We start from the raw sequence: 26311 nt of genomic DNA on the forward strand, positions 1-26311 counted from the left end.
GGGTGCCTTGCAGCGCGGAGGCTGATGAGCCTTTGGAGGAGGTGTCATGCCGCATTGCTGATCTGTGCGGGTAATTCGACAGGGTGTTTCTACCGGTCATGCCGGGCACGGGTGATGCTCCCGCGACTTAGCATCTGCAGGTTCCTGTTCTGTTGCCGAACAAGCTAGGATCCCACGTCGAAGCAGTTGGCGATGAAGAGTGTTGGTGGAGTTTGGACGAAGCTTGAAAGAAGGGGCTCGGCTTGACAGGCCGCTTCATCCCCACAGCGCAAGATAACCTCACCGCAATCTGGGTGAAGAAGCAGTATTATTATCCCGTTAATTCCGGCGAATGGTTGGTTCGGACAATCAGGGTTGCCGCGTTGCCGATCGAGGCTTTGATTGCTTCCCTTTCTTCCGACAACTCGCACCCGACTTGAATGGTTTTTCTTTCTAGAAACTATTTTGTACAGCGAAAAGCTTTTGTTACCTGGTATTTTCATCATAGTACACCGTCGCTATAACCTCGTCAGCCGACACGATCCTCTCATTCCATGCGCTATCACTGAACATCCGGCATCCAGTAAGCTGGCGATCCTTCGAAGTTGGGAAACGTAGCAAAGGCCTGAAGACAATCAGCTCAACATCCTAGTTGAAAACTCTGGAGGAAATCGTGTACCGAAGAGTCTAAGTCCAGCCAATCCGTTGTCTCCCAACCACTGAGGAGGTTCGTCATCCCTTCGAACCCATGCTGCTGGAACACTTCACCCATATCGGCCGGCGGTGCTGGAGCGCCCGAAACCTCTTCCAATTGCATCGGCTCCGCACCTCCATGCTCAGCACGCTCAATGGTCGGCTTCCTCTCACGGCCTGAAGGGCCTTCGGAATGAGAACTAGCCTCTTGCCGAAGCTCTTCGAGAATGACAGAGTATCTGCGGCTTGGGCTCTCGGCAGTCGTTGCTTTCGCCAGGTGATTCTGGCAGCGATCTGCCAGCTCAAAGAGGCCCCTTTCCGGGTCCTGTCTCCCTCTTTGAATTTCATAGACGTACACCACCGCGAGTGCACAAAAGGTGACGTACGGCGTCCACCAGAAAGCGTGGAATAATTTCCCGTCACTAGCCATGCCGTCGACTGTCTCAAGTGCGGCCTTGGCTGCAGTGATGCATTCATCAATACTATCTTCTAGAGGCGATTGCTGACCACCTCTCGAGCCACCCGTTCCAAGAAGAAAGGGTCGGTTGGCGTGCATAATGGCGTGGCAATATGCCAGCTTGAGGGCTGTGTTCTGTCTTCTGAATGACGGAATTAAGGACATGGGTCGAACGGTACCCAAATGGTGTGGCAAGGACTCGCGCCACCGGTGTAGAGCCTTGCCGTATCGATGTGCAATCATGAGACGGTCATCTTTATGAACGGGTTTAATCGAGTACACCTCGCGAGAGATACCGTCAATGATTTGAGCGAGTTTGGCGTGGAAGATGAGACTCTCAACATGGCAATCCATCTCTGGCTCGTCACTTGATCTTCCTTGGGGTGTCATGTCCTCATCGTTGACGCAGTCAGGGAAGTCCTGATCGATATCGTCGTCGCGGTACATCCTCGGCCGACCAAATACAACAGAGAGATACTTGTCGATGGTGTATGCCACCCAGAAAGTCCTCTTCCGGCACTGCGACAGTATGTAGTCCTTGTCGCTGCTGGCCCTGTTGCGTCCGGACTTCCGATGTAGACCCAAAGCCGAGATGATGGGGAGAATGCTCCCAAAGACATACCATGCTTGATTCATGCGAGATGTTTGGAGGAGATACAACACCTGCAAGAGGCGTGCCTGCGAGGACTCTAGCTTCGGCAACCCGATCTCCGCATCCGTTAAACTCAAAGCCTTAGAAAAGAGAGCGTCGCTGCGCAGAAGGTGAGAAAACCTTTCTTCGTCGACATTTCGGACCTTGCTTTGTCGGAGGGTGACGATAGCGAGAATGGTCAAAACGATAGAGGCTTTGGCGTGGCCAATTTCGTGGTGCAGCGGACGGCTGTCTTTCGCATTTGCGAGCAGAATCTCGAACCACTGGGCGACGTAACCTTGATGAAGGCATCGATAGGTTACTACGCAAACATCAAAGTAGAAATCCAGCATGTCCAAGCCGGCCAACCGGTCAGGAAGAGTCGATACGTCCAACGGCTGCGAATCGAAAGGCTTGTCTCCTGCCCTCGTCAGCCTCTGATGCTGTTCGGCGCCGCTCGGTGCGTTTCCAGGAACGTCAGTAGTATTAGATCTCTGCGACGAAAGGCGCTTCCATGCTCGGTGCAGGAATGTTAGACTCGAAGTGGTGTCAACATACTGCCCTTCGATCTCGGCAATCTCGACTTCTGGCGAGGCGCGTGAGCCTGGCAGAGCGCTGCGCCGGCTGCGCTCTGCAGCCTCCGCCTCGTCGGCTACATGATCACGGCTTCTCGACCGAGCCGCACTCTGGCGGGGAAGACGTGGTTCACGCGGTGCTAGGGATGGGAGAGGCGCCGCCGAGGGAAGCGGTCTTCTGTGAATAGTTAACTACCACTTTAACCATCATCGAACACTACTTGTTCTCACAAAGACATACCTGTGCACCTCTAGGGAAGTTGAGGGGACCAGTCGGGATTCAAATAACCCGGGGGCAGAACTGGATGCTGGCGGAGGTGTCGGCGGTCTACCTCGGCGGTAAGTAGCGTCGTAGATGCAGGAGAGACGTTTCCGGGTGCAGACGTCGCATGGGATCGTTCCGGAGCATTTCAGCTTCTTGGATTTGCAAAAGTCGCATGCGCGACTGACTTTGTGACTTCTTCGCCGATTAGCGGCGGCAGTGGCGGCGGCGGCAGCAGCAGCCGATGACGAACGGCCCTCTTCGGGGCCCTCGGGCGAACCCTCGGGCAAGCTGCGTTTCCTCCGATCGGTAATAGTCGGCGGCAGAGTTGACGGGGACGGCTGTGATATATTTGACGAAGGTGTCGGGGCGGATGTTGTTAGAGGGGCATCATCGCGGATACCAGTGTCGGTGCTCGCCGTTGTTTCCGCTGGTGTGTCGGCCATCCTACCACCATCCATGAATATCCGACCCTCCGATGCGTTTGCTGATGGTCTCCACTGACTCAAGTCCGATTCTCCGGACTACCACGTCGGTTCCAGCACCCACAACGGCTCCTACACCGGGTTCAGCACTCCGAGTGTGTGCGCTTCGTCTTACTACGGCATATGACGAATCCGTAGGTGGATCATAACGGAGGATATCTCGTACCGGAACAAATCGAAAAAGATACCTGACGCCTCTCGCGTGGTGTGGCACGCAGATCTGGCTGGGAGTTTGTGCACAGAAAGCAGTCCGGAAAAGCGAAAGTCAGGGGCCAGCTGATTATTAAGGGGAGCAAGCAAACCGGCCACAACGCACAGCAAACAAACGGCCCCCTTGCCGGCGCTCAAAGCTCGGCTGAAATGCGGGGCAAGGATGAGCAAATCGGTTGGATCGAAACCTTCTTACCCTCCACAAGTCCGAGCTCACTGTTCCCAGAGTCTGTTTCCAAGATGCCCCCTCGCTTCACATGCTGTTGATAAAGCATAATATCTCTCGACAAGGCGCTTGTCCAATGGGGATTCTTGCCGAGCAATCACTACATGTGTTGGCCACGTGTTGCTGTGCTTACAATCAGATTGTGTAAGTTTGTAACTTCGTCCAGTATACTCGATCGGGCCTACGAATCAAACTGCTTATGACGAGCCGGCAGATAGTACAGCCTGGGTTCTTCCTCTGCCCACAGGAAACTCGCAAGAGACGTATGGATAAATAACTATGAGCTAAATACAACAGTACTTGCACAAAGAGTCGGATTTGTGGCCCAAATTGGCCTTAGTGACCCCTCCCAATGGAATGACAAATTCGCAGTATGCCAACTCCCGAGCTTTGATCCCTGCTGCAAATCATCATTGACTCCAGCGCTGCAGAAACGATGCAGCTGAAATCTTCAGAAACCATGGCGCGGGGATAAGTCAAGCACTGGAGCAACCATCATCCGAGTAGACAGCAGCCTGCAGCCCACGGCCTCCCACTATCATCTCTTCGAGGTAGCTCGGCACCGATGTGGATGAGATCTAGGAGACTGTCTATCGGACGATCGGACGGTCAGTCCATCCACCCCCACCAGAATCCTCCCTAAATCCGGTCGTCTGCCCCGCCATTCCCCGCTCTACTCCGGACAACCCGAGTCGGTCCCTGTCCGCTGCTCCTATGAGGCGGACGGCGGCTTCCAGAGTTGCACCGGCTCTCCAGAACTTCGACCCACCGACCGCGGCACCGTTCGTTTCGTCGCAGCTTGCTGCACTCGTGAACTCTGCTCCTGGACCCCTGACGTCAACATGGTGGCACTCGAGACTCTAGACTAGCCGATCCCCTAGCGGACGTGTTACTTTATATGATGCGGGCCAACCCCTCAATTGTATTGCTTCGGGGCAGACAGAATCAACGATCTCAAGCATCTATCTCTATCTGAGTCGTATCGAAACAAGCAATCAACATGTCTATCGAAGTTTACCATCTTGGGCTTTCTCAATCAGAGAGAATTGTGTGGCTTTTGGAGGTTGGTATTAACTCGCAAACAATCATCTAGGTCTGTAATTACTGAGACTCTACTAGGAACTCCAAGTACCATACGATTTGCATGTCTTCCAGAGAGATCCCATCACAGGACTCGCGCCCAAAGAAATCAAGGAGATCGTGAGTCTTTTTCAGCAGATTTTGTGAATAGTGGATAGACAGCTGAACGAGTCAGAACCCCGCCGGAACCGCACCGTATTTCCGCGACAGCACTGTTTCACCGCCAATCGAGCTTGGAGAGTCAGGCGCAACTGTAGAGTACATTCTCAACGTCCACGGTAGCAAGGCTGGCTCCGGAGCCCCGAGACTTCTTCGTACCCCCGATGACGCCGATTACGCCGCCTACCTCGAATGGTTTCACTTCGCCAACGGTACTCTTCAGCCCACTCTCGGCCGCGCTATGACCCTGTTGTTTGCCGGCGCTTCGCAAAGTGACTTTGGCAAGCGGATGGAAGAAAAGTCCCACCAGGCCCTCAAGCTGATTGACAAGCGCTTGACCAACAACAAGTGGCTTGCCGGTGAGAACCTGAGCGCTGCGGATATCATGACGGTCTTCACTCTGACCACCATGCGTGGTTTCTATCCTCTCCTGGACTTGTCAGAGCATAAGAACATTTTGCGGTATTTGAAGGATGTTGCCGAGCGCCCCGCGTATCGCAAGGCGCTGGAGAAGGGCGACAAGGGCATGGAACCAATGAACGGGCCCAAGGTTAAGGCTTTCAAGCAATTCAAGGGATTCGGTGCCATCTACGAGTCCTTGGGATACTAGAAAATTCAAGCCGCCTCCGACAGATACTCTACTCACGATTCATGAACGATCAATATGACAAGGCGATATAACTCAATGAAACTCATCATCGAGAGGAAATGACTTGCAGTATCGAATTATGTGACCAAAAAGAACAATTTCCTGCCGCAAGCTAGGTAACCCTTCAAGGATGGCAAAAGGACACTCAATTGACCAGCCTGGGGGTCGAACCCAGAATCTCCTGATAACGTGATGAATCGTAGTCAGACGCCTTGCCATTGGGCCAACCGGCCGTGATAATCGAGTTGTTGATCCACTGCGGTGGATGCTGCTGGCTCGCGGTCTCAGGCAATTTGAGAAGTCGAGGTTGAGGGCGACGTGGTGGGTGACGAGTTGGCTTCACGAGTAGACTCCGAATTTGGAGACTTCCGGTCTCGTATAGGGTGGTTCATGTCAGATAATCGAAAATGTGACACAGGAATTTGGGAAATCAGGCGCTCTTCAGTAGTTCTCTACCCCAGCTTGGCTAGTGGTTCTGAGGAACACAGGAGAGTCTCTTGTCCGACGATGATACACAAATGCATGGATATGGCAATTTGAAGCCGCGTGTACGGGAAACTTTACAGTGTTGAGCAAAGTACTCATGAGAGTATCCGAAAGAGCTGAAGTTTCTTTCAGAGAGCATATTTGAACAAAGGGCTCTTCTCCCCCATGCGGCCAAGCTCTTCTTCGGTATACCTCTCCCTCACTTCGTCTTCAGTCTGTAGCGCCTTCTTCTCATTGAGCCTCTTCAGAAGGATTTCGAGAGCAATAACAGCAATGATACCGGCCGATGCGAATCCAAAAGATGTTCCGAAGCCAGTAGGGTATGTCGGCGCTTCCTTGTCGAGGTAGATATAGCTGCCGATCAAGCCACCAATATTTCCGACACAGACCAAGAAGCCGATGCTGATTGCTCGTTTCTCTGGGCTCGGCGTATTTGCTACGTTCCATGCATTGACTCCTGGAAGGATTGGATACATTCTGGCGATCCTGGGTTAGTTCCCCAATGTCTTCTATATGAGACCGACAGGTGTAATGAGATTAAAAGACTTACCCGAAACAGGCCAGGCACACGGCGAAATAACACAATGCAATGTTGTCTTTGATATCGGCGCTCTTTGCGAACAAGATGCTAAATGCAACCACGAGGCAAAGCTGAGGGCCAATGATGAAGGGCATTCGCCACGAATACCTATCAGCAAAGACTGAAAATATGTAGGCCGAGATAGCGCCCACCGCATAGGGGGGCATCGTCAAAAGCTGCGCGTTGGCCGAGGTATAGCCCATGTTTTTGATAATCTGCGGCATCGTGAACTTCATGGCGTAATTTGGGACCGCATTCGACCAGTTCGCAAAGATCAAGAGATAAATCTTCCAGTCTGTCAAGACAGACATCAAAGCTTGCTTATCAAAGTGTTTCTCTCGGAACTCGCTCGGTCGATGAACCCGGCGGGCTTCTTGTCGTAATTCGAGATAGCGCTTTTCGTCGGCGTCAAGCCACTTGGACAGAGCGGGAGAGTCGATGAGGAAGAAGAAGCACATGATGCCAATGACCACGGTAGCCAAACCTTCGAGGATGAAGATCTAAGTTGTTGTTAGAAATATACAAGAAAGGTTCACGGCTTACAGACGCACCCATCGCCAACCTTCATACCCTCCAACACCATCCATTTTTGCGATGGCAAATGCTAGAAGGCCAGAGACGCCTCCACCAGATGCGGCAGACGTATAGAGAAGAGCTATCCTAGTCTGCGTCTCGTTTGGGAGGTACCACTTGGAGATGATCAAAATAGCGCCGGGGAGGAAGCCTGCTCTGTCCCTAAGTTAATCTTTGCTGTAGTCTCTCCAACCAGTTAGGAGTGATTGCTTACTCAAACAAGCCAAGGAATATTCGAACAGCTATCAGGCCACCATAGCTTTGGACCACGCCGTTGCAGGTCATGATGATGCCCCAGCATGTGACAATGCCACCAATGTAGAGCGAAGGTCTCTTGAACATGTGTAGAATCATGTTGCTCGGGACTTCGGCTAGGACGAATGGGATGAAGAAGACAGAAACTGCAATGTTGTACTCGACGCCCGTCATGTGGAGGCTACCTAACAACCCTTCGATCTTGGCGTTTCCAATATTGGTCTTGTCGAGATACGCCATGAGGTAGAGCAGAATCAGCATCGGCATAAGTCGGTACTATTGAAGATGCAAGTCAGATTATGTTGTAACGCCAATACGACGTATAATAGGGGGCAGTTGCAACTAAAGTGTGCGTACGTCGACTTTGCGGACTGCTTTCTTCTTCTTGTCCTCTGGGAAGTTGCCGAGGAATGCAACGTCATCAGGGCTCAGGTTGCCATTGCGTTGATACTCATGGTGGGTAACAGAGTCCTTTTCGTGAGGGACGTGTTCAATGTCGGAGCGGTCCGAAGAGACCCTGGTGACAGCCATTTCTCTTGTTGCGGATGTGATTGGTTGGCACTTTCTCTTTGTCAGAGAGTTCTCCATAGAATGAAATGATCGTTAGGCAGCTGCTTGAAGCTGGAAAGTCTTCGCGACTCGGCTTTATAGTTGAAAGGCGGGAGACGAGGCCTTAATATCCAGTTACTACCAAGGAACCTGGGGAAGCGGCGTGAAACCTACAGCTAGGTCTGGAGTTGCGGGGGAAATTTCCCAGGAATCTGGGGTACTGCCCTTGGCGCCGGGGTCCTCGAAGCAGCGAGTGGCTCGGAAAACAAATATTTTCCAGTCTTGATAGTAGCGTCAAGCCACTTCTGCTTAGCGTCAGCGTCCATAAGCAGCCCGGATTAGAAGATTTCGGAAATGCATGTACGAAGACTGCTTGGTTTATCAAACAACTTCGTCCCAGTCTCTCTAGTGACGCCATGAGCGGGGAGGATATGTGCAATGCATTGCTGTCGTAGATGGCGAGATAGTCACGGTATCCGTTCCGCGATTCTCCATGCCAAAGTTCGGAGCACATCACCTATGACACGTTTGCGGCATGTGGATGGGGTGACAATTGGACGAGCCCGGACTTGTCAAGCCCCATCCTGGCACTCACATCATCCTTACCTGTTCTCTTGGTTGTTATGTGTGTGTTCTAGCCCCTCTTTTAGTGGACATGAGTCGTGGTTCCGAGCCTGCTCGGACTTGTGTTCTCGGATTCTGACCGGAAAAGAAGTCACCCATCTCACGCCGGTTCGGATGAGCGGGGCTGGTAGTCAGCTCCAAGCATACGCTGTAAGCATTCGGCATTCTTCTTCAATCATGGGAAAGGGTGCATGCATCCGAGTAAGTAGGCGCGACTTCGGCACGTTCTCAAACGCGAGCTCATCTAGCCCCTAAGAAAAGTTGTGTGTGAAGCTCGCCATGATCTGGTTATAAAAGACTTCATTGCAGGAGGTAGTTTTAGACTTGCCTTTACCACACTCAATACACACATCAAAATCTCATAACTCTGTAATCACTCTCAGACCACCTTAAACTTCCAATCCCACAAACCTTACCGAATCATGGGTTCCAATGTCGGCCTTGACCTCCGTGGTCTCACCCCTGCCCCCGTCACCCCCTTCAACAAGGACGGCAGCGTAGACTACGACGCCATTCACCGTCTCGGCTCCTGGCTCGGCAGTATCTCTGGCGTCAAGGGTCTCGTCGTTCTCGGTCATGCCGGCGAGGGCACCTTCCTGACGCAAGACGAACAACTTGCCGTCATCAAAGCCTTTGTCAAGTCCGTTGACAACCGCATCCCCGTCATTGCCGGCATCACGGGAGAAGGCACCGAAGTAGCGGCCCTAGAGGCCAAGCGTGCCCGGGAAGCCGGCGCCTCGGCCGGTCTCTTGTACCCTTCTCACGGCTGGCTCCGCTTCGGCTATCAGCCCGGCGCCCCACAGGACCGGTACAAACGCGTCTTTGAGGTCAGCGGGCTGCCGCTGATCCTGTTCCAATATCCTGACGTAACAAAGGCGACGTACAACTTGCAGACTCTGCTCGATATTTCGGCGCAACCTGGCGTTTTTGCAATGAAGAACGGCGTCCGAAATATGAGACGATGGGACACTGAGATCCCCGTCATCAGAAAGGAGAGGCCGGATCTCCAGATTCTCACCTGCCATGACGAATATCTTTTGCACACCGCTTTTGATGTCGATGGCTTTCTGGTTGGCTACGGCAATATTGCGCCCGAGGCTCTGATTGAGTTGATCAAGGCGGGCAAGGCAAAGGATTACCCCAGAGCGAGAGAGATCCACGACAAGCTGTTGCCAGTGACCAAGGCAGTGTACCATCGAGGATCGCATATGGAGGGCACTGTGGCGCTGAAGCACGCGTTGGTTGCGAGGGGAATCTTGGAGCATGCGACTGTCAGGTCACCTTTGTTGCCTTTGGAGGATGGAGCGGAGAATGAGATTTTCGCAGCTGTCTCTGCAGCTTCACTCTCACGTGTGAAGTAGTCGATGCATATTACTAGGTACCCCAGAAAATGCTGTGTTTGGAAAGTGCCATGGGCTATCATGTACGTACGGTAGAAACTAAAGAATTATTCGTTGTCATTCAGACAACTTTCCACTTCTAGACCCTATCAGTGGGAGTTGAAATCCGCCATGGACGCCCGCGTATTCCAACCATCGATCACCATTGGTGAAACCTGTGAAGGTCTAGCCAGTATTTTGGAAGCAGCTTTGGCAGCTAAGATGATTAGCGAGCTCAGCCCGCTATTAGCTGCTCTTAGGTGTAAGTGGCTTGAGACATCATCCTGATACCTACCTGGTACCTACACTTCATTCCAGTCAAAAAAGCCACCAACATCATCCATGAGGCCATAACCCGGTGCGCTACTCGGCACTCGAGACAGACATTCTGCCCACACCTCAGACACTCAAGTTTCATCGAATTGAATTTGCCAACCGCAGTCCTCATGGCTCTAGAACTTACAGCACACTGATGGGATTCTGATGTTATTGTGCTACGGCATCGGTTCCTTTAAGATGGTCCTATCAGTGGGATAGAGTCGCAATCTCCCCAGGTCTTTTGTCTTGAAGATCGCTATGGTCTAGGCTCAAGCTGTGGCTCTCCAGGCTTGTGTGGCGAAAGCCTAATAGCCAGGAACGGCCAATATGTGTCTTTGTGGCTCTCGATAGCACGAGCCAAGCACATGTCTAGACGCCTTACACCTCCTCTCGATCCGTGGTCCCCTTTTACCAAACGGCGGGGATTTCTTTCAGACATTCGAGCCCTGAATGTTTCCTTCTAACGCGGGCCGCCCTTTAAGAACCTTATCAGTCCACATCCCCTCACTAGTGTGTCCCTGCAAAAAGACATCAGCTGTCTAGTCTTCCTCACAGACGAAGTATGGAGTCTACTAAGGATATTTTGTTCTTTCCCGGAATTTTCTGGGCCACATCCCGATGGACTCAGATCCTTGGAATCGGGCTCGCGGCGTGGTTGCTCTACGGAACTTTCCTGGCAATCTACAGAGTCACCCTCCACCCGTTAGCAAAATTTCCTGGCCCGAAGTTCGCCGGTGCGACATACTGGTATGAGATATGGTTCGATGTGGTACGCTGGGGAAAGTTCACGCATGAGATCAAACGTCTTCATGAGATTTACGGTGCGTAAACTTCCAACTACATGTGCGTCTTTGAGACTGATAGATGCTGATATCCTGTGATGCGTTTAGGTCCTATCGTCCGGATCAACCCAGATGAAGTTCACTGTAATGATCCAGAGTTTGTGGACATTATCTACGCAAATGGAAGTAAAAAGCGTAATAAGTCCAAAATGTTTGTAGAGGGGTTTGCTGCAGAGTGAGTTCACCCCATCCAATACCTCGTTCCACACATGTCAGGTTTGCTAACAGATGGCGTGTAGCTTGAAGAACGTGAGGGACCTTAGACGGCCCGAAGTCCTTCATCAGTCAGCTAATCTTTGTCACCAGGGAGGATTCGGCACAGTTGACCACGCTCATCATCGCCTCCGCAGAGCGGCTCCCAGCAAGTACTTTTCAAGAGCGCAGATTACCAAGCTGGAATGGGTGATCCATCAAGATGCTCAACGACTTTGCGACAAGTTCCTTCGGTACCAGGGTCGTGGACCATTCGAAGCCGCGTCGGCGTACAGCTGCTTCACAGCCGACATTGTCAGCGATTACTGCTTCGGACAGCCTTTCGGGTTCCTTCAACAAGCTGATTGGGAGCCCAACTTCAAGGAGGCAGTGTATGCGATGTTGCAGTTGATCCACATCATGAGGCATTTCCCGTGGACGACGTGGTTGATGGAGGCTATACCATTGTGAGTACTGGTGTTCGAATGATCCCCTAGTAGGTGCTAAAGACGAGCAGGGGCGTTATCAGAAAGCTATCGTCAAAGATGGGAGCGCTTGCTGAGCAGTCCAAGGTGAGAGCTTTCGATGGAAGTATGCAGGTGGACAAGCTGACAAGGGCAGGTAAAAATGCCGGAGATGGTAAGGCAGACCAAGTCAGCATATGAAGCCGGCATCAAGCGCGACCGGACGACGGTGATCCATTCTCTTCTAGAGTCGGACCTGCCGCCTGAAGAGAAGACGATTAAACGACTCACTGGCGAGGCAACGGTGATGCTCGCCGCTGGCACTGAGACGACGGCTTCAGCCCTCAGTGTGTGCACCTATCACTTGCTCCGCAACCCGGACGTCGTTGAGAAGATCAGAGCCGAGCTTCTCTCCGTTACTATGAACCCCAAGGAGATTCCGACCTGGGCCACTCTGGAGAGGCTACCATACTTCAGTGCCTCCATCATGGAGGCATTGCGTATGGGATATGGTTCCCCGTCGAGATTACCACGGATCGCACCGGACGAGGACTTGATTTACCAAGGCACGTGGACACCACCAGGTGCCTCATCACCAGTGGAGGTGACGCACGTCATTCCACGAGGCTATGCGAGTGGTATGTCGGCGTGGATCATGCATCACGACGAGAGGGTGTTCCCCGACTCTAATAGATTCCTCCCTGAGAGATGGCTTGATGAAGACGGACAGAGGAAGCGGGGTTTGGAACGGTACCTATTGACATTCTCCAAAGGAAGCCGGCAGTGTTTGGGCATGCAGTAAGTTTCTCACTATTTCTTTGCGGTAGCTCCCCCATGATCTGTTATTCGGTTCAAACTTTCTGAGTTTACAGCTGACCGAAAAAGGCTGGCATACTGCGAGCTTCACGTGGCCATTGCTGCCATGACGTTGCGCGTCCTGCCGAAGTTGAGATTGTACGAGACGACAGATGCCGATATAGAGTATGATTATGACCTTGCTGTTGCAATGCCGAAGAAAGGAAGCAAGGGCATCCGTCTGGAGGTGGTGTGAAGACTGCAGCGTTTGCGCCGAAGGCGTCATGGGGCCATAGCTCCTAGGCAAGCTTTGATGAGCAATTGAATGCGAGAAGCTCGTTGTTAAGAACATCCAATAGCGAAAGCTTCCTGGCGCCATGAGGGGATCATCCGAGCTTGAGAGTGACATTGAGTTGATGCCCGCATGTACTTACACGGTGGTCGAACATGGTTCCTGGAAGACATGCTTCATTCTTCCTTAATGCATGCTGAGTTTGGAGTACATCCTTGACCTTAGAAATCTTCGAAGTGATTGTTAAGCAATCTAGATGGGATGATGAGTTCTCCAGGGGCGAGTCAAGTTGAGTGAGTGAGTGAGAGCGAGTGAGTAAACAGGAAGAGAGTGAGAGTGAGAGTGAGAATGAGAGTGAGACCACCGAAATGTCAGTGCGGCGCTTAGGGCCACACTGTGACCACATCTAGCCTAGCGAGCCCCACTCGGTCCCGAGCGCCGCGCCTACCGGGACCGAAGCCAGGGCCATTTGGAACTGAAAATACGGCGAACGGACTCTATCTTCGCCGACACTACCAACACATGGAAGCCTTTGATGATGGTTTTACGGTGTACGGATGGACACACGCACACCTGGATTTGCTTCCACTCATTGCTTCCACTTCGTTCACCATCATTGGATGCTTAGGTAAGACGACGCGCGCGCGCGAGTATTACCAATGCGCCGCCCAGCCCCCTGACTAAGGCAATCTAACGATCCAAGGATCCAGAGACACCGCCGAAAAAGACAAGTCAAGCCGTCCCCATTTATGATCTCCCACTCTAATTATCTACTACTTTTGCTGGACAATCTAGACCCGATGCGACTCTTGGGAATCAACGATTGGTGAAGCCTATTCATTGGGTCACGACCTTTGCTTCCGGCGCGCGGCATCCCGAGTGGCACAGTACAGAAACAAAGAGCCAAAGTGCCCGTAGACAGCCACTAAGCGCCCATCTAGCCAGTTCTCCGCAATCAATGTAGCAAGAAGCATATGATCCAAAAGAAAAAGGAAAAGTCATCTTCTGTCCCCGTCTTCCTCAAGAGCGCGCGCTACCTCTGACTAATGCCGTGGTACCCGCCGCGCCGTTGCCTTGACTCGGCCTGGACCCCTGCCTTTACCATGTTGGTTGGTGCATGTTGGAGCCCTGGGCAAGCTCCGGACATTGTCTGACGGCACGGAGTACATCTGCAGTAGGGCTTATTCCTACGTCTTTTTCATGTAGCATCACAGTCTATGGATACCACTACAGTTAACCCGCTCCGTGCGTCTGATCCCAAATCCCAAGTGCCAGAAGAAAAGAGAAGCACACCAAGCTTTACCAAATTCAATTTCGCTTGTCACACGCAAGCTCAGAGCTGAATAATCCGAGCGCCGCTTCGTCTGAAACATTGGATTGGCTCTCAAATGGTTCCATCCAGCGCGAGAGGTACAGACACACAGGGAAAAGACCGGGCCGCAGTGCGACTATGCCGGCGTGCGTGCAAGCGTGTGGTACCTCGCATCTTTGGGGATGGGATGGATGAGATGGGAAGGATTGGGCCGAAGCCCAGGGCGTCAGCTAAAAAGTCCCCGGATCCTCTACCTTTGTGCCGATAAAAATCATTCATTATCCTCGCTCCCACCCTTTCTCTCGAGACCCTGCGCCTATGCCTTGAGCCCTCTCTTCCTATCGTAGATCTCTTTGTCCAAGCAACTGTGCCTCGTTGGGTGCTCTTTCACAGGTGTCCACTCTCGCACTCCCCCACGGCAGTCCCGTACCGTCAAATCTCAACTCCGGCCCCCAAATACCGGCGACCTTGCTTACTTTCTCCCTTGATTGGGGAACATAATCTCACCTTCATCACCGTCAACCCTTTTTCCTCAACAACATCTCATACCTCTCATCATTCGCTGCCAAGGAAAACAGAACAACCTCACAAAATGGTCAAGCAGGTCGTGATTCTGGGCGCAGGCTACGCAGGCCTCGGCGTCGCCCATAAGCTGCTCAAGTATACCCAGCCCAAGGTCAAGGATCTCAAGGTCATCCTCGTCTCCCCCTCAACCCACCTGTACTGGAACTGCGCCGCCGTGCGCGGTCTTATTCCCGGCGAGTTCTCCGACGACACTCTCTTCAACGAAATCAAGCCCGGCTTCGAAAAGTACCCCCATGATGCCTTCGAGTTCGTCCTCGGCAAGGCCACCACCTTCGACGCCACATCCAACACAGTGCAGATTGAGACTAAGGAGGGCCTAAAGTCACTTGAGTACGCACAGCTCATCATCGCCACCGGCTCATCCCTCGCCAGCGGCGTCCCCTTCAAGACCATCGGCACACACGAAGAGACCCTTACCGCATGGCACAACCTCCAGTCCGAGGTCAAGGTCGCAAACTCCATCATCATCTCCGGCGCCGGCACCACAGGCGTCGAGACCGCCGGTGAGCTCGGCCACGCCTACGGCTCTACCAAGCAAATCACCCTCATCGTCGAGGGCGACGCGCCGCTCCCCGGCCTCCTGCCCCAGCTCGGCAAGATCGCCGCCAAGAACCTCCAGCAGCTCAAGGTTAAGCTCGTCACCAACGCCCGCGTCACCGAGGCCAACACCTCTGACGCCCTCAAGTCCATCAAGCTATCCAATGGCGAGACCCTCACCGCGGATCTCTACCTGCCTCTCTTTGGCGTCCGGCCCAACTCCTCCTTCATCCCGGAGCACCTCCTTGATGACAAGGGCAGCCTGAAGCTCAAGCACGACCTCCGTGTCGAGGGCCTCACCAACGTCTGGGGCGTCGGCGACATCGGTAACCTCGAGGCGAAGCAGCTTATGCGCGCCGAGGGCCAGGCGCTGCACCTCGCCGACAACCTCGATGCCGTCCTCACCGGCAACGAGACAAAGGTCAAGGACCTCAAGCTCACGCTCAAGCCGCAGGTGTTTGTGACGATTGGTAAGAAGAAGGCTACGGGCCAGTTCAACACGATGAAGCTGCCTGGCTTCATCGTCAGCGCCGCCAAGGCCAAGACCTTCTTCACCGAGAAGGGTCCTGGTCTCGTCCAGGGCAAGAACATCGCCAGAGCGTCGATTTGAGGAAGTCTACTTAATTGGGTGAATGATGGATGATGGAGAAAGGTTGGTAATGGGTTTGCTTCAGCTTTGATATCCCGGGTTGCGAACCGTCGTTGCATGGCTTATAGTGTGTAAGCACACGGAACTTTTAATCATTGGACATATACCCTTAATATAGTCAAAACACGCAATTATAGTGTCTTCCAAACCCGTGATTTGTCTATTGATCTCATCTAATCTCATAGTTGACCTAAGGTTGGCTAGGCACCCACGTCGGGGCAGCCACCTGACAGCAGCCCGATAACAGTCGCATGTACCTAAAGCCTGACTGCCGTCTTCACAACGTCCCTCAAAGAATCTTTCATTTCGATGTCAGCACTCTTCTCAGCATCGATCGAAATTCCCATCTCGTGCTCCTCTACATTGACCTGGAAGCCAGCTCCATCTCCTCTGGCAATGACAACAAAATTGAAATGAACCACCGGACGCCTGATCACAACACGCTGGGCAGCCTGGGCAGCCTGGGACGACGGGCCCGCAACAGCATTCTCCACGGTTTCTTTTCCCTTGGCCGACGAATCCTCCACCGTCTCTTCCTGGATGTCGAGGATAGGTGGAAGGCAATTCCAGACATCAATCACCTGAAGAGAGACCGACTCAGCGACCGTCCGGATGATGGCATCTCGAACGGTGGGATCAGCATCCTTCATCTCGCCTCCGGGAATCCCGTGGAGGTTGTCGTTATCACGGCCGGGCCTGTTCTTAAGGATCAGAGTCTTGGCTCCGGAGGGTCCACGGCGGACGATGGCGGCGCCGACCATGATCTTGGGACAGGGGATTTGGGCTCGAAGGTCTATCCACGAGAGCAGGTCGCTGCGGGAACAGTCAAGAATGTCCATTTTGGTCATGTTGATAGTTGAAGTGAGATAATTGTTGACTCGTAGTATGTAGAGTAAAGTGTCGAGATAAAATTTTCAATGGGAGCTTGTAATGTTTGACTGCTTGGCGGGCGTAAGGTGGGTAAGGATGAGAAGTGAAAAGTAGGATTTCGTGGGACTCATATACCTTCCAGACACTCAGAAACTGGGACATAAGTTCCTGGTCAACCACGCTGCAGCCTGCTTGCCTAGTTGGGAGTGACTGCCTGTCGTGTTGAAAGAGTATGACAAAGACTCTTTTGGCCTCGATGTAGTCGTGAGACTTCGTAAGGGTTCACATGATAGATGATAAATCTTCAGTCTAAGGGTATTACACGCCGTGTCAGAACCTAATGAGAGTAGCCAGGATGATGGTACCGTGGCCACCAGTCCGTTCTAGATATTGATAGTTTTGAAACTCATAGGATAAGAGCTTGGCATTTACCAATAACATATTTCGTCCCCTTGAAGTTTTACTACAAGCCAGTCACTACTGGAATGTTATAGAGCCGGCCTCAAGTCCTGAGTGACTCTGCCAGCACGTTTCCAATCATGATGTCTCAGCTCTTTGATGCTTGCCTGTTTCGAAGTCAAAAGGTGAGTTATCACAATTCTAGTCATCTATCGTAAATCATTCCTGATATCGCAACTCTATTCTAACATTTCTTCAGACCGATACGCACCTCACATATGATATTTACTCAACCAGCGCAATACTGGCTCTTGCTTCTAAGCCACGCGCCCCATCTCCACATAATAAACGGCACAATCAGTCCCATCACAAAGACAATACCAGCCAGCAGTACATTGCCCCAGGCAATACCCAACACATCATATAATCTCGGTGCAAACAACGGGAAGCTGAAACCAGCCATCGTCCGCACAAAGGCCGCCGCACCTGCTGCGCTGGCCGCATACCTCTCATACGAGTCGATGACATACGTCTGCACGCACTGAAAAGACAGGATGAGGCCGGCGGCTAGAATTGCTGCGCCGATGTTTGGAACGATCCAGTGGACTTCAAAGTGTGCTGCGATCCCATACAGGAGGAGACCTATGGGGGTGATTATGGCTGTGGGGAACATGAGAGGGATCCTGAACTCTGGACGACCTGTGTCGTTATTCTGTGCTTTGAGTTTACGATAGACCTGAAATTTGTGAGTTAATGGTATCTAGGTGTTACTGCGAGTGCATATTCATCTCACCTTATCAATCAGAGGTCCGGAAACTTGTAGCCCGATCACGAAGCCAACGCCAAGTGAGATGTAGTTCAGACTAGCTGGTCCGGGCTCCATGTCGTATTGCTCACTCCATACAAAAGGGAATGACGCGAGGCTTGAGATAAGTTAGCTTTCATGCATATTGCCATACTGATAAACTGAAACCTTACACAAGATACATAAGACCATACAGGTATGCCCTGTATACAGCAGTGATTTGCAGTGCTGGCTGAGTAAAAAGCATCCTGAATGGTCTGACAAGATTCTTCCGCAACGTCTGTCCGAAAGTCCTGTCTGGACGATCAAACTCTGTACGCAGATTCGTGTTACCCGTCTTCTTGCGCAGCATCTTTGCTTTGATTGCCAAAATCTTAGGGGCGTAAGTCTCGGAAAGGAAAAGAAAGGCAAGAATTTGGACGACCGCATCGGCGATGGAGACGGTCCAGAAGATCCAGCGCCAGGAGAGGTACTGTGTCAGATATCCGGCAGCTAGAATAGTAAGAAAAAGATGTTCCATAGATGCACCCAATATGCAGGTAGTAACACTCACCGATAGGGCCGACAGCTGGCCCGAGAAATGGGGCCAGACTATAAATGGCAGTCGCAGTGCCTCTCTCTTCGGCTCTCCAGCAATCACTCAGTACGCCGCCACCAAGCTGAGGATCATATTAACAAGAGTTTCCACGCTAGACAGACCAGAGACTTACAGCCTGAGGAGCACTTCCACCAAGGCCGCTGAGGAATCGAAAAGCCAACATCTGTTCTTTTGAAGCAGAGAAGCCGCAGATGGTATTGAAGATCAAGTAAAACATGTTGGCAGACTGAAGCACAACAACACGACCGTACATCTCAGACAATGGAGCAAGAACGAAAGGCCCCACGGCGTACGCGAGGAGAAAGATGGACATGAGGAGATATGTCTCAATGTCAGACTCAACGTCAAAGTCGTCCGCGAGGGTGTCCAGTGCCGGGGCTAACATGGTTGAGGAGACTGGTGATATGAACGTGAAACATGAGACCAAGATGGTTGCCGTCCATTTTTTGTGCCTGGCCCAATTCTTTGGGTTCATTGGGTCGTCAGGCCCAGACCATGTCACCTGAAGGATGGTTAGCTTTCTAGATTCTGGGCTGACAAGTCGGAGTACATAATCCTATAGATGAGGTTTACTTATTACATACCAGGTCTGGGTCTTCAGGATCATCGGGTCTGATACCCTGTGCAGGCTTTCCCTCGAGAGGAATCTCTGCGGAGGGTCCTGCCTGCGTATGGTCATGAGAAAGTAAGTGTGAACGATCGTCATGAGCCGACGTCTCCAGGATAATCCCAGGATGTCTGCAACCAGATTCTTCCACTGGGTTTTGAAGCCAGGGAAATTTGTATGCTGTTCTCTCATACTCTGTGAAAGAAGGTAGTCCTGGACTCCACCCTCGCCATAGGCTAGATCGAGATCGAGTTAAAGTCCTGTGAAGGCTGAAGCCCGTTTCGGAGTCTGCCGATACCGGCTTACGGGGAACGAAGTAGTAGGCATGTGGTTTCGAATCAGACATGACAAAAACGGAATAAAGATGCAGAAGCGAGAGTTGGAAAGTCTTGAAGCGAGTGTGTAAAGTGCGTTATGAACGAATGTTGTGGGTAATTTTGAAAGGTCTGTGTGTGTGGTATGGAGCTATAGAACTTCATTTAGCATATTATATGAATTTCCTCAAGACTGAAAAAACGAGCGTATCTCGTGAACAAACCTGATAAGCCCAGTCTTCTAGCAACAAGACGACAAGGAAAACAGCACCGCCTCATGCACTCATGATAGCATCGCCCGGCTCTGGCGTGATATCCTCGGGCTTAGGAAATCAGCCTTCCTGTAAGCGGCAGAACCAGCCGAGCTCAAGAGGTCACACATCCCTAAATTCGTTCGCCCAAGTTCATCCCGCCAGGTGATGCAACAAGGAAACCCAGCAATTCCAGAGTGTATCTTCAAACCAAGTCGCGGGTGAGAATGACAGCCGAAGCTTTCTTGGCAGTCGATCGGCGGGGTGGGAGTGGGTTCTTGGATTGCTACGTCAACTGTGGCTGATGAGTGCGTTTTTGGAGTAACATTTTTCTAGACTCCGCCCAAGCGACGCCATGAGCCCAAGGATAACCCTGAAAGTAAGTGCAATTCTTATTTATAGCTCAGGTACGGCCGTACGTGATTGGAAGACTATCTTTTAAGACGGGAAACCTTGAGTAGATGTTTCGGGGTCCGTCGTCGGATGAGATACGAGATCTGGGACAACCAATCTGGTCGCGTGCTCACTACTCCTGGCATCACGCCTAGGAATTAGACATCATGATACCACGCATACTAGCCTGTTGAATCTTGAGAGTACACCGTCTAATCGGTACACCGCAGTTGCCATTCTGCTCTGCCGCTTTCAGAGGCTGTGCCATGATGTAACCTCCGTAGATGTCCTGCTACGCCATTCAAGCCGTTGACAGGTCCTAGCCTTACCTTGTTTCCAGCCATCTCGTGTGAGTTGGTTGCATTCGACAGCCCATCGAGGCAAGGGACACGTGCAGGGCTGAGAGAAGCCATCATGGTCCCTGGCCTTGGGTACGCAAAGATCACACGATCGCATGCCCATTTGCGAAAATACGCACCGGCGGAGCATTTCATCGCCACGGCTCGGCAGCTGGACGCTCGTCACTCCAAGCCAGACTACCCGATGCTGATTATGTTCAAGCTTGAGACCAGAGAGATGGTACCCGAGGGCAAGTCGGAAAGAGCCATTTACAGTTGTGTTAGTTTCGTCTTGTTCAAAGCTTGCTGCGGATCATCATCAGAAGGATATAAGGAGAGCAGATTGCTGTGTCTGAGAATTGCGCTGGGATGGATCAACACCACTGTCAGTTCACATCTTCATCTACGTCACTTACATTCGCTTCTCGCAACCACTTCACTCGCTAACATCATTCGCTTGATTTCAAACAAATGAACTCTGCCCACAACAACATCACGGCAACACCTGATCTTAGAGAGTCATCACCATCTCCCATTGATCTTGCCGAGTCCGCACCCCAAAACATCATTCATCAAGCCGATATGGGTTCTCTTCCTGTTCCAGAGGGCATGAGAGTTCTTGTCTGTCCTTCGGGATTCAAAGGAAGCTTACAGCCAGACGCTGCAGCTGACTGCATCGAAGCGGGCATTCTGGCTGTCATGCCAGAAGCAATCGTCCGCAAGGTTCCCCTTGTCGACGGAGGCGAGGGTTTCACTCGTGCCCTTGTATCGGCGACTGGTGGTACGCTTCACCCAGTCACCGTCACGGGCCCCGTTGGCATTCCGATTGCATCCTTCTTCGGTATCTTGGGTAGCAACAATCCCGATACCCCAAAGACTGCCGTCATCGAAATGGCGGCAGCGGCTGGCCTGAGTCTCGTGCCTGCTCATCTTCGCAACCCGGGCCTTACCACAACTTTTGGAGTCGGCGAACTCCTCGCCGCTGCTTTGAGCGCTGGTGCGAAGCGGATCGTTGTCGGATGCGGTGATTCGGGCACCTGTGACGGCGGTGCGGGAATGCTCCAGGCGCTTGGCGCTCGGCTTATTGACGAGGATGGGCATTCGCTTCCCATTGCTGCCGGGGGCGAGTCCCTTCTGCGTTTGAGGAACATTGACCTTGGCGGCATCGACAAGCGTGTGAGGGACGTCACCATCGAGGTCGCCGTCAACTGGAACAACGTGCTCTCTGGCCCCGACGGCGTTGCCAGAGTCTTTGGCGCGCAAAAAGGCGCCAGCGAATTGCAGACAGAACGCCTTTCAGCAGCCATGGAAGTCCTCGCCGTCGTGGCTGGTCGCTTCCTCTGCGACGACAACGTGGGCCTCTCGCCCGGTGGAGGGGCTTCTGGAGGGTTGGGCACCGGTTTGCGGCTGGTCGGCGCCAAGCTCCGGCCAAGATATGAGGTGGTGGCGGAGTATGTCGATTTCGATGGCCTCTTCACTGACTGTGACCTGGTGCTCACGGCCGAAGGGGGCATCGACGACCAGACTCCGCGAGGCAAAATTCCCGCAGAGATTGGCGTGCGCGCGAAGAAGCACGGCCTGCCTGTCATCGCAATCGCCGGAACCATAGGGCCAGGAGCGCGGGTCAACTACGACGTCGGGATCGATGCGTACACGTGTATCCTGCAGCGACCATCCACGCTGGACGAGGCCATCCTAGACGCGGAGGTTCTGACGCGCGAGAGCGCCGAGTGCGTCATGCGGATGATTGTCGTCGGCCAGGCGTTGGGGTCCAAGAAGGGCTTGCCCATGGCGCAGCAGCCGGCTTCGACATGGGTTTAGAGATGTTTCTGATTGATTGTTGTTTTGAGTTGCAATGTAGCCAAGACCGTAGATGGGGAGACTGGCACGACTGGATGGGCTTAATGTACGCCAGTAGGGAACGGGGATGTGATCTAGAGTTTTTTTGACCGACATGAGAATATGAAAGAATGACCGCTAGCAGCCCTGGAGGAGACAAAATCAAGACTTGGCATGAATCAGAAATTTCTGCTGAGAAGGGAGACGTGACTGGCGGGAGAATGCCCCAGCCAAGACGCTTGGTGTGGCGATGCAAGTTGTGAGTTGGCTATCCAGGGGCAAGATTGGAGATCAAGTGAATGATAGTAGTAGTAAACAGGATTATGTCATGTAAGAATCGGATGATCAACGCGATTTAGGTTTGAAGGGATGTTCATCCGAAAGGCAAGCGAGACGGGGTGGAGGTGAGTGGGAGTTGTCATGTCGTTTTGATAAACCACGGAACGGGACGGAAGCGGCGGCGGGGGGAACCATGAGACGGAGAAAAAGAGCCGTTCAAAAGTACGTACCGATAGACTTAGGACCACGATCTCTCACAGAACATGGAGGAAACGGGGTGCAACGTTTGAGGATTGACAGATTTCTTTTGAATCCCAATGAATGCACTTTAGTCTATTTTTGTAAACTTTTGTAATTGTCTAGCTGATCATCTTGATGCGTCCCTCTAGAACTGGTGCAATGACACGGGTCCAGTCGACCGTGAACTCCCCCTCATGCAGAGGGTCACATACCTCAGCCTTTACACCCGCCTTGCTCGCCCATCTAGCGAAGAACTTACGCATAATGAGCATCTCCATGTCAATCTGAGCGACCCTGTCCACTTCATCCTCGGAATCGACCTCCTCGTCGGAGTCATCCTTGGGGGGCTTGACGTTTAGGGCATGTCTTTTGACCATCCACTCAGCCCATGACTTTGACTCAACCTTTGGCTTGGGGTCCGACGTGCCCGTCTCCGCCGGCGTCTCCCACATTTTCCGGGGCTCGACCGGGCTGTGGCACTTCTCGGCAACCTTGACCCAGTGTTCGCTGAGGTTCTTCCATTGGCCAACTGTGCGAAGGCTCATAAAATACTGGCGCAACATGGCGGAGATGAGAATGCCGTTCTCTTCGCAAACGATTTCCTCGGCGGTTCCGCCCTCGGGCTCGACAAGCAGGCTGGTAAATCCGTCTACTTTGGTCAGCTAACAATCTGATTGCAGGAAGCTCCAAAATTACCTTTTCCTCTGCCCATGTACCCTCGGGTCGCAAGTGTATACTTCTTTTCCGGTTCTATCGGTCCGCCTCCCAGGGTCGCTGCTACGATACGGGAGCCCGCTGGCTTGCTGGGGTCGAACGTGTACTCGATGTTGGATACTTGCGGGAATCGGCCTGATGGGTCAGCAATTTCCAGGGCCTTTGAGAGTAGTATGCTATATGGAGATTACCTTCTTGTGCTGGGTACTGGGAGACGCCGTTCTCCAAGGCATCCCAGAGCTGCTGACCAGTCACTCTGATAAAGATAACGGGATCCTCAAAAGGAAAGCAATTGGTGATATCCCTGACCCTGATCGCACCGGGAGGATAAATCTGGTCGCCACGGATTGTGCCAGCTGCCATTAGGGCACAGTCGGCGTTGTGGTAATGCCTCATGACGTCGCAAACGAAATTCCCCATGTTGCTCTCCTTCATCCGGACGGTGCTGAATCTCGCATCCAACGGCGAGGCTGTCCAGCCTACGGACTTGGCCAGGCTGTGTTTCAGCTTGGAGGTCAGGTCTTCGGTAAGCTTTAGTGTCTCCTGATCTTCCGCGATAGAGGAAACAATGTCGCGCTGCAGAATGTCAAAGTCCCACTTTCCTGAACCGTCCTCCCTTTTCCGAACCTCGATGTAACTAAGCTGTTTAAAGTCGGAGCCGGATCGGAGCACGTGCGTGCCATTGACGAAGCTATGAGCGTAGTAATGGTCATGTCCGCCCAGGATTATGTCGATGAGACCCTCCGTCTTCTCGGCAAGCTTGTTGTCGTTTGGCTCGCGCTGATGGCTGAGACAGATGATGATGTCGGCACCCTGAGCCCGGAGCTGCGGGACCAGTTCCTTGGCTGTCTCGCTGGCCGACTTGTAGATGATGTTGGGCGGCAAGCTGTTGATCGTTTCTAGCCATTCTCTTTCGCCGAGACCGAGGAGACCGATCTTGATACCATTGGACGATGTGATCATGTGCGTGTGCTTGGCATGTCCGAGAGGTACATTCTCGCCCAGGGCCGGGTCCAGGACATTGGCGAGAAGCCAGGGAAAGTTGCACTTAGCAGTCAAGTGCTCGAATTGCTTGACTCCAAAGTCGAAGTCATGGTTCTGTGAAGCATGTAAGTTCCGAGAAAGCAGCAGTAAAGTTTGAGGCCCACTTACACCAACGCAAGTGCAGTCAACGCCGATCTTGTTGAGCACTGGGACCATGTGCTCACCTGGGGCGCAATGAGTACAAGTGACAGACAAGTGATACGTGATGGAAATGCGCTGTACCTTTTGTGACTGAACTCTCGAGACTGGGGTTGAAGACATCTCCTGAAAATAGAGTCACTAGCTCGGGCTGGCCCTGGTAGCGTTCGTGGCTTCGGTACTCGTTGACGGCAGTGATGAAGCGAGCAACACCACCCACCGGCTCAGCGCTCGCGGGTTCCAAGTGGTAAACATCGTTGAGGTGGAGAAGACGCAGGGCAACCGGTGCGTTGGAGCCCGAGCTGAAAGTGACGACGGGCTCATCGGGCGCTGGGGTGTTTTTGGGCATGGTGGGTGCTATGGAGAGGGAGGGAAATAGAAGTGGTCTAGGAATAGCAATGTAGTCGGAATCAGTCGGAAGACTGATTAAGAATTGCAACGCAAACGAGCGTTGCTCGTGAGCTGAAGCTAAGGATAGTGTGAGTGAGGTAAAGTTAGGTTTTGGAGTGAAGGCGAGGTGCCGTGCCGTCCGTCAACCGTCGTCCTTACGGCGCGGTGAGCTGAGTACTGCGGGGGCGGGGCAGGGGCAGTGAATTGGACCACGATTGATTGGTGCAGGAGCAACGGGGACGCAGGAACCAACCAAAAGAGACAATTACCAATGCCAGGTCAGAGGCACGTGATGCAGTTGCTGCGCCATAGTGGGGCAATATACGTCTTTTTCGAGCACAGACTCCATCTGATAAGGATAAGGTTGCTTCTAATTATAACCAACGCCCCACCAGAACAGGGGCCAGCACTTGCTGTTTCTCTGCAGGGAATTCCGCCAGCGCCTTTCTTTAATTTGTTGAACGTGGGTAAATTGATTCAAAGGTAATTCTCTCTTACACCGCTCAAATAAGTTGCTACCCTGCCCATACAGTCCAGAAAAGTCGGTTATCTCCGAATGTGGTGCACCAAAGTCCAGAACCTTTCCCTCTCCGAGTAAAGCGACTGTGTCACAAAGACCCACATGCCCAAGTCGATGCATCACCACCAACACTGCCAAGCGAACTCAGTGTCTGTTGCATTCTGCACCCTAGAATCAGTCGCAGCATCAACGCTGCAATATGATAGCCAGGTCCGACCGTTTTTTTTTTTTTTTTTTTTTTTTTTTTGAAAACAAAAACCCATCTGCAAAAGAACATAACTTACTTGCTCATTGCCTCTTCCAGTAACAAAACCTTGGACTTCCGCAACTTGGCTCTAGCCAGGCAGGGAAGCTGCTACTGGCTCGCTGACCACACAGCAGAGTCAATATACTTATTCATTCTCCCCTATCTCGAAACAATATCTCGGTGCCCAACATTCTCTAAAACTTGCGAAATCTCTCTGTCATTCGAGACGACGCAGAAAGGATCGATATCAAACGAACAGTTTCCGGCATCAGAACCGGGTCTTGAGACCACACTTATTCGAGAGCGAAGATCGCCTTGCGTCACCATGTCAGGTCACACACTCCCGTCCTTGTACATGTGGTGAATTCTTCCGTTTTCCAGCCGATGCTGGAGAGTAGAGTTAGATAAGCCGGTACTCGAGGATGCCACAGACTGAGAAGTGTTAAAGAGCCATTTAAGTATCTCATGACGTAACGGTGTAAGGGGG

The 26311-nt window shown here is 52.3% G+C and overlaps 10 protein-coding genes across 10 annotated transcripts; 5 read left to right on the forward strand and 5 right to left on the reverse strand.

Moving 5' to 3' along the window:
• Positions 1 to 541: 541 nt before the first annotated feature.
• Positions 542 to 3043, reverse strand: CCOS01_10264 (fungal specific transcription factor domain-containing protein; the record flags this gene model as incomplete). Its single annotated transcript, XM_060458420.1, has 3 exons — positions 542 to 604; positions 659 to 2513; positions 2577 to 3043. The coding sequence occupies 3 exons, from the start codon at positions 3041 to 3043 to the stop codon at positions 542 to 544; spliced, it is 2385 nt and encodes a 794-aa protein (XP_060311585.1).
• Positions 3044 to 4518: 1475 nt separating this feature from the next.
• Positions 4519 to 5367, forward strand: CCOS01_10265 (glutathione S-transferase; the record flags this gene model as incomplete). The annotated part of the gene is made up of 3 exons (XM_060458421.1): positions 4519 to 4581; positions 4638 to 4718; positions 4774 to 5367. The coding sequence occupies 3 exons, from the start codon at positions 4519 to 4521 to the stop codon at positions 5365 to 5367; spliced, it is 738 nt and encodes a 245-aa protein (XP_060311586.1).
• A 653-nt stretch (positions 5368 to 6020) lies between these two features.
• Positions 6021 to 7831, reverse strand: CCOS01_10266 (major facilitator superfamily transporter; the record flags this gene model as incomplete). The annotated part of the gene is made up of 5 exons (XM_060458422.1): positions 6021 to 6369; positions 6443 to 6972; positions 7024 to 7201; positions 7260 to 7576; positions 7658 to 7831. 5 exons carry the CDS (start codon positions 7829 to 7831, stop codon positions 6021 to 6023), a joined length of 1548 nt encoding a protein of 515 aa, XP_060311587.1.
• Positions 7832 to 8895: 1064 nt separating this feature from the next.
• CCOS01_10267 (dihydrodipicolinate synthetase) lies at positions 8896 to 9834 on the forward strand (the record flags this gene model as incomplete). Its single annotated transcript, XM_060458423.1, has 1 exon — positions 8896 to 9834. The coding sequence occupies one exon, from the start codon at positions 8896 to 8898 to the stop codon at positions 9832 to 9834; it is 939 nt and encodes a 312-aa protein (XP_060311588.1).
• Positions 9835 to 10732: 898 nt separating this feature from the next.
• Positions 10733 to 12719, forward strand: CCOS01_10268 (trichodiene oxygenase; the record flags this gene model as incomplete). Its single annotated transcript, XM_060458424.1, has 6 exons — positions 10733 to 10991; positions 11061 to 11187; positions 11252 to 11671; positions 11734 to 11776; positions 11841 to 12466; positions 12554 to 12719. 6 exons carry the CDS (start codon positions 10733 to 10735, stop codon positions 12717 to 12719), a joined length of 1641 nt encoding a protein of 546 aa, XP_060311589.1.
• Positions 12720 to 14659: 1940 nt separating this feature from the next.
• CCOS01_10269 (uncharacterized protein) lies at positions 14660 to 15799 on the forward strand (the record flags this gene model as incomplete). The annotated part of the gene is made up of 1 exon (XM_060458425.1): positions 14660 to 15799. The coding sequence occupies one exon, from the start codon at positions 14660 to 14662 to the stop codon at positions 15797 to 15799; it is 1140 nt and encodes a 379-aa protein (XP_060311590.1).
• A 296-nt stretch (positions 15800 to 16095) lies between these two features.
• CCOS01_10270 (uncharacterized protein) lies at positions 16096 to 16677 on the reverse strand (the record flags this gene model as incomplete). The annotated part of the gene is made up of 1 exon (XM_060458426.1): positions 16096 to 16677. The coding sequence occupies one exon, from the start codon at positions 16675 to 16677 to the stop codon at positions 16096 to 16098; it is 582 nt and encodes a 193-aa protein (XP_060311591.1).
• A 719-nt stretch (positions 16678 to 17396) lies between these two features.
• CCOS01_10271 (MFS multidrug transporter) lies at positions 17397 to 19463 on the reverse strand (the record flags this gene model as incomplete). Its single annotated transcript, XM_060458427.1, has 5 exons — positions 17397 to 17843; positions 17901 to 18030; positions 18086 to 18404; positions 18619 to 19012; positions 19095 to 19463. 5 exons carry the CDS (start codon positions 19461 to 19463, stop codon positions 17397 to 17399), a joined length of 1659 nt encoding a protein of 552 aa, XP_060311592.1.
• A 1421-nt stretch (positions 19464 to 20884) lies between these two features.
• Positions 20885 to 22234, forward strand: CCOS01_10272 (glycerate kinase; the record flags this gene model as incomplete). Its single annotated transcript, XM_060458428.1, has 1 exon — positions 20885 to 22234. One exon carries the CDS (start codon positions 20885 to 20887, stop codon positions 22232 to 22234), a length of 1350 nt encoding a protein of 449 aa, XP_060311593.1.
• Positions 22235 to 22890: 656 nt separating this feature from the next.
• CCOS01_10273 (5'-nucleotidase) lies at positions 22891 to 25016 on the reverse strand (the record flags this gene model as incomplete). Its single annotated transcript, XM_060458429.1, has 5 exons — positions 22891 to 23420; positions 23468 to 23620; positions 23677 to 24583; positions 24638 to 24693; positions 24752 to 25016. The coding sequence occupies 5 exons, from the start codon at positions 25014 to 25016 to the stop codon at positions 22891 to 22893; spliced, it is 1911 nt and encodes a 636-aa protein (XP_060311594.1).
• Between the last annotated feature and the right edge of the window lie 1295 nt (positions 25017 to 26311).

This window comes from Colletotrichum costaricense (assembly GCF_030867565.1).
Source record: "Colletotrichum costaricense strain IMI 309622 chromosome Unknown Scaffold_10.1, whole genome shotgun sequence".
Classification (NCBI taxonomy): domain Eukaryota; kingdom Fungi; phylum Ascomycota; class Sordariomycetes; order Glomerellales; family Glomerellaceae; genus Colletotrichum; species Colletotrichum costaricense.